We start from the raw sequence: 7,136 nt of genomic DNA, 5'->3' as shown, positions 1-7,136 counted from the left end.
CATTCCCTAAGTGGGATTCAACATATCGATTGATTTGTTTAAAAACTCTTCTTTAAAAAAAATCCATCACACTTACATAACTTGCAAATCATTTCCAATAAGTTCCAATCACAATTTAAGGCCCTTTTGATTTAAATCCAAATCATTTAATTCAATCCGACACAATTTCATAATTTAATACGGAACATAATATCATAAATTCATACGAAACATAAAACACAATTTAATACGGAATGTAATAAAATATGATTTGATACGGAACATAATAATTTATATTCTCATAATAAATCATAGTTTTATACGGAACATGAATTATAGTTTCACAAATAAAGTTTCATACGGGATTAATTATAATTTCATACGATCATAAAATGTAGTTTCATAATCAACTTTCGAAGGTATCAAACCACATAACGTACCTTGATCAATCACAAGTGATTCACAACTACTTCTCTAAATCACGAACATCCTACACATAATTATAACCTTAATTAATATAAGGTTATCAAATAAACACAACAATTTAATTAAACTACCCTATATGTGCATGAATTAATTATCATTATATTAAATAATTTTCTGTTTATAATTTTAAGAATTTTCTGTTTTTATAAAATTAATTTGTATTAGAAATAATATTTAGGAAAATGATTAGTAATATAAATAAGATTAAGGGAAAGGAGGGATTAAAGGATGGTGGAAGAACCAATGCAAGGGAGGAGCAAGGGTGGCTGCTGGTGGCTGGAGTGACGCCTGCTGGTGGCTGCCGGCAGTAGGTGGTCGCCGGAGGTGGTGGCCGGAAATTTTGAGGGGAAGGAGAGAAGAAACCGTGAGAACAATGGGAAGAAGAAGAGAATTCTTGAGGTTTTTGGTGTGATTTTGGGGTGTAGGTATTTAGGGGATGGGTTTATGGCATTTTAGGGTTTATAATTTATGGAAGTTTTTTATCATGAAATTCCTTTTGGTAGTTTTTAAGCTTGGAGTGCAAGGATGACATAGAATAAAATATTTTTAGGTTTAAGAATGGAAGTAAAGAAATTTAAAGATTTTATTTTTAATTAAATAATTTAAAATCTTTGTAGAAAAACCATGAATGGCCGAAAATATTGAGCAAAATATTACTCAATATTTTCGGACCTATCATGTTAGTTTAAGGATTTTATAAAATAATTTATTTGTCAAAAACTAAAGATTTAATAAGAATAAAATCAATTTTTCTTGCTAGATTATTAGGGTGGCCGAATTTGGACAATACTAAGGTATAAAAATCAGATTTTTAATTAAATAAAGTTTAAAATATTTTTTGATAAATTTTGGAAATCATTTTATTTCATAAAAATAATTAATTTAGCAAATAATTAATAAAAAACAGATTTTTAATGTATAAAAATCAGAAAATATGCTTCATTAGTTTAGGAATTAACTTTATTTTTTGAAAATACTTTTATTTAGAGAAAAATCAGATTTTTAATTAAAAAAAATTCGAAAATGATATTTATTTAGTTTTAGGAAATTAATTTCATTTCATGAAAATAATTAGTTTAACAAGATATTAAGTAAAATTGGATTTTATTGGGAAAATCCGAAATTATATTTACAAAAATCATATTTTTAAATTCGAAAATGCCTCTAATTTTATCAATTAATATAGTTTTGTTTTATTATTTATTTAATTAAAATACTATTTATAAAATTTTTAGTTTATCCATTTAATTAAAATAAATAATTTAGGCGCCAAAATTCAAATATCATTTTGGCTCCAAAACTGAAATACTCTTAAGTTAGAATATACGTCGAAAATACGAGACTAAATACTCTTTAATTTAGAAAATGCCTTTCAAAAATACGGGGTATTAAAGTCTACCCCCCTTAAAAGAAGTTTCGACCCGAAACTATGCAGAGTGATGAGGAAAGTAGAAAGAATTTCTTCTTTGAAAATAGCTTTTAGTTAATTAATTTCATGCACATGCTAAACATTCTAACTAGACACAGGCTATTGCTAACTTAGAGGGTTGGGAACAGGTGCGCGCGAAACTCTATCGCATTCTACCCCCCTTAAAAGAGTTACGCCCCCGTAACTCGACTACTAACCTCCAAAACAGATCTTGGTAGCGTTTCCGCATCTCGGCTTCGGCTTCCCATGTTGCTTCCTCAACCTTGTGATTGGTCCATAACACTTTCACAATTCTCACATCTTTGTTTCTTGTGCTCCTGACTTTAGTATCAAGATTTTGACAGGTCTTTCTTCAAAAGTCAGATTTTCGTCCATTTGTATGTTCTCGGGTTGTAGTACGTGAGTCGCATCAGGTACATACTTTCGAAGTTAGCTCACATGAAATACGTTATGGACCTTTTCTAGCTCATTGGGTAAGTTCAACCTGTATGCCACCTTTTCGATCCGTTGGGTAATTTCGTATGGTCCGATGTATTTTGGACTCAATTTTCCTCTTTTCCCAAATCTCATAACCCCCTTCATAGGTGACACTTTCAACAACACTTTCTCTCCTACTTGATATTCTTCTTCTCTTCTTTTCGAATAAGCATAGCTTCTTTGCCTATCTTGGGTTGCTTTCATCTTTTTTGTATCAATTTTACTTGTTTAACCATGTCTTCAATCATATCCGGTCCAAGTACCATCGTTTCACTGATATCACTCCAACAGACTGGGCTTCTACATCTCCTCCCGTATAGGGCTTCGAATGGTGCCATCCCGATACTTGCATGGTAACTATTGTTGTAGGAGAACTCAATCAAATCCAGGTGGTCTTCCCACAATCCTTGATATTCCATTACACATGCCCTGAACATATCTTCCAATGTTTGGATGGTCCTCTCGGTTTGTCCGTCAGTGGCAGGGTGGAACGCCGTGCTCATTAGTAGTTTTGTCTCCATTGCTTTTTGCACACTTTGCCAAAAGTTAGATAGGAATCTTGAATCCCTGTCTGACACAATGTCGCTTGGAACCCCATGGTACTTGACTACATACTTAACATAGGCTTTTCCCAATTGCTCCATGGACCAAGTATTTTTCATGGGTATAAAGACCGTTGTTTTCGTCAATCGATCCACAATTACCCAAATGGTGTCATTTCTGCCCGAGTTTTGGGTAATGCCCCAACGAAATCCATAGAGATGGAATCCCACTTCCAACTAGGCAGTTCTAATGATTAGACCTTCCCTTGTGGCCTGCGATGTTCAATCTTTACTTTCTGACATGTCAGACATTTAGCCACAAATTCTGCAACCTCTCTCTTCATATTGGGCCACCAAAAACATTTTCTTCATGTCCTTATACAATTTGTCCCCTCCAGGATGCATTGAATAAGGAGAACTATGAGCTTCTTCCATCAAACTTTGCTTAATGTCTCCACGGTGCTGTGGGACGCACCATCTTCCCTTAAAACGAAGTCCACCATCTTCATCAATGGTGAAATCCGATACCTGCCCTTCACTCATTTTCTCTTTTATATTTTTCAACTTTTCATCCTCCGACTGATTGTTCTTAATTTCCTCGAAAATCGACGGTCGAATAATCAAAGCGTTCAACATCCGACTGACTTCTCCTTGCTCTACCAGCTCCAAACACATCTTTTGGAACTCGATACACAGTTGGTCCGGCAATATCATCGCATATATCGAGTGTCTTGACTTCCTACTTAAGGCGTCGGCCACTACATTAGCCTTACCCTCATGGTACTGGATTAGCAGCTCATAATCCTTGATGAATTCTAACCACCTTCTTTGTCTATTGTTCAATTCCTTTTGGGTGAAGATATATTTTAGGCTCTTATGATCGGTGAAAATTTTACAAGTTACTCCATACAAGTAATGCCTCCAAATCTTCAAAGCAAACACTATGGCAGCAAGTTCCAAGTCATGCATTGGATAATTCTGCTCATATGTCTTCAGCTGTCTTGAGGCATAAGCAATAACTCTTCTAGATTGCATTAAAACACATCCTAACCCAAACTTTGATGCATCGCTGTACACTTCATACTCTTTGCTTTCATCAGGTAATGCTAACACAGGGGCTGATGTCAGTTTTTCTTTTAGGGTTTGAAATGCCTCTTCACACTCAGGAGACCAAATGAACTTACATTCCTTTTTCATCAAGTTGGTCATTGGTCTTGCTATTTTCGAAAAGTCCTTTATAAACCTCCGATAATACCCGGCCAATCCCAGGAAACTCCTCACCTTTGACACATCTTTGGGGCTGGCCACTCCAGTACAGCTTGGACCTTAGCTGGGTCAACCGAGACTCCTTCCTTAGAGATTACATGCCCCAAAAAGGCGACTTTCTCTAACCAGAACTCACACTTAGAGAGTTTGGCATATAACTGATGCTCCCTTAGTAACTCTAACACTTTCCTCAAATGGTCTTCATGGTCCTCCTTACTACTCGAGTAAACCAGAATGTCACCAATGAATACCACTACAAACTTGTCCAAATAGGGTCGTAAGATTCGATGCATCAGACCCATGAACACTGCCGGCGTGTTTGTCAACCCAAACGGCATTACTGTGAACTCATAATGGCCATAACGGGTCCTGAAAGCAGTCTTAGGAATATCTTGCTCTGCAATCCTTAACTGGTGATAACCCGACCTCAAATCTATTTTCGAGAATGTTCCTGCTCCCTTTAATTGGTCAAATAAATCATTGATCCGGGGTAATGGGTATTTGTTCTTGATGGTGACATTATTCAACTCACGGTAATCAATGCATAACCGTAAACTCCCGTCCTTTTTCTTCACAAACAATACTGGAGCTCCCCAGGGTGAGGAACTGGGTCTAATGTATCCCTTTTCAAGCAAATCTTCCAATTGGGCCTTTAGCTCTTTCATTTCAGCTGGGGCCATTCTGTATGGAGCCTTGGAAATAGGTCCAGTTCCAGGAACCAAGTCAATCGTGAATTCCACATCTCTTTCTGGTGGCATGCCTGGTATTTCATCGGGAAATACATCGGGAAATTCTTCCACAACAGTAACTTTGTATCACTCTTCCCTTCTTCACCCCTTATCTCTTAGAGGCTACACATGAATAACGGATACCCTTTCTTGAGGCACTTCTGAAGTTGTAAAGCCGAAATAATCCTTATTCCTTGACTTTTCCCTTCCTTCCTATAAGTCACCCTGGTCTTTGCTGGGCCATAGAGCGTGACATTTTGTGCTGAACAATCTATCTGAGCTTTGTACTTTCCCAACTAGTCCATTCCCACAATCACATCGAGGTCTTTGAGATCGAACTCAATTAGGTCCGATGGAAACTCTACTTCAGAAATAGTTAGGGGTACATTCCTAAAAAGTCTAGAACACTCCCTAACTTCCTCCGTTGGAATAGCTACATCCAAGGAGACTGACTCTGGACTTTCTAACTGGAGACTTTCTATTACTGTCTTAGACATAAAAGAGTGCGATGCACCCGAATCAAATAAAACTTTCACAGATAAAGAACGTATAAGAAAAGTGCCAATTACCACATTACTGGAAGTCTCAGCTTCACGGCTATTCATTACGAAAATCCGTCCCTTAGAAGTGTTTCCACCATTGCTGATTCCAGTGTTCTGGGCAGGTCCGCTAAATTGAGGGGGTTTTGGGGGATTCCGTCCATCCTGAACCTTTCCATTCTTCAAATCTGCTTCCTTTTTGAAAACACTCGTACTCTCGGTATCCCAATTTTTGGCAGTATCGGCATGTCACTTTATTGCCTGCGCAGTCCTTCCCCGGGTGGTCCTTCTCACATCTCTTACAGAAATAACTTCTCTTGTTTCTCTCCTTGCTCTCTCTATTCTCACCACCATGGTTTGAAATTCTCCGAAAATTCCCTTTAAAGTTCCTCTTATCCCCATGATTCCCATTCCCAAAACTCGCATGGTTCTTGGGCCTCTTATCGCTCCCTAGGGGCTGATCATTGGACTTTCTTTTCTCCCCAAACATGCTTCGTAGCTCTCTTCCCTTGATCCCATACAAATGGGCGGCTCGGCCATACACCTCATCTAGACTCTCAAAGGTTGCCCCACCCAGGTTTCCTTACAGATTTCAAGTTAACCCCTGCTCGAACCTTTGTGCTTTGATAGCCTCTGTTGGTACTACTTCTGGTGCAAACCTCATCAACTCTAAGAACTTAGAATAGTACTCACTCACAGTCATAGTTCCCATCCTTAAGTTAGTGAAATCCAAACATTTCTGTTTCCTCAAATGATCAGGATAGAACTTTTTCCTCAAAGCTACCTTGAAATCCTCCCAGCCAAAATTAGGGTCTACCATCAATTCTTCTTTCTTTTGGGTCCACCATAAGTCAGCTTCTTCCTTTAAGTAGTATACAACATTATTAATCTTCATATTGTCTGGACAGTTGATTGCATCAAACAACTTATCAAATTCTCGGATCCAGTTTTCAAGACTAGCTGGGTCCTCTTTTCCTAAGAAAAAGGGTGGTTTGGCTGCAGCTACACTCTTAAAGACTTCACCAAAAGTATCCCCCTTTCCTGAACCCTTCCCTTGGTTTGCTACTTGGGTAATGTTTTCAGCAAGATCGGTTAGTTTCTTAAGGACCTTGCCCATATTGGAACCAGCTTTCTTATTCTTTAACTTTAAAGACATATTTCCTGATGTTCACATTTGAGAGAAAGAAGAAAGAAAAAAAATAATTAAAATTTATTCATATACATAAACATAGAAGAAATCAAGCAAATACTTTATTATTATTAATTAATATTCGAGTACACTTTATTATGCATATAATTTATCGAAACAATCATAACATAAATAATTTGATTGATCACTCCTCTTCTACTGGGTCAAACTCTTGATCTTCATTGTTAGTCTTCTTGTTACCATTGGGCTCCTTCAAGTAGGTTGGTACATAGTCACTGTAGTTTGGGGTTTGGCCTGACTTTGTAATTGGGTTTCCTTGAGGGTTTGGGTTATTGGGTTGTGGAGGAGGTGAAGAGTTGGAGCTAGAAGATGATGAGAAGTCAAGGACTCTAGGTCTTTTTAGAATTCGGGCTTTTGTTTGAGGTTTTGGATGTTCACGTGGTATAGGTACATTGTATTGAGAAAAGTGGGAAGGATGAGGGTAGTTCTTACGCCGTCCAAGTGGTGGAATGGATTCATCATTAGAAGAGTCAAAGTCTC

General features: G+C 37.4%; 1 protein-coding gene across 1 annotated transcript; it reads right to left on the bottom strand.

The window, feature by feature from the left end:
* Positions 1-6,038: 6,038 nt before the first annotated feature.
* On the bottom strand, positions 6,039-6,602 carry LOC110709144. The gene has a single exon (XM_021887362.1). It carries the CDS (start codon positions 6,600-6,602, stop codon positions 6,039-6,041), a length of 564 nt encoding a protein of 187 aa, XP_021743054.1.
* Between the last annotated feature and the right edge of the window lie 534 nt (positions 6,603-7,136).

The sequence above is a fragment of the Chenopodium quinoa genome, unplaced genomic scaffold (genome assembly GCF_001683475.1).
Source record: "Chenopodium quinoa cultivar QQ74 unplaced genomic scaffold, ASM168347v1, whole genome shotgun sequence".
NCBI classification, from domain to species: domain Eukaryota; kingdom Viridiplantae; phylum Streptophyta; class Magnoliopsida; order Caryophyllales; family Amaranthaceae; genus Chenopodium; species Chenopodium quinoa.
This window is presented reverse-complemented; position numbering and strand designations above follow the sequence as displayed.

What these genes read in the sequence shown, in the direction of transcription:
- LOC110709144 (XM_021887362.1), bottom strand. Translation starts at nt 6,602, where the DNA reads ATGTCTTTAAAGTTAAAGAATAAGAAAGCTGGTTCCAATATGGGCAAG.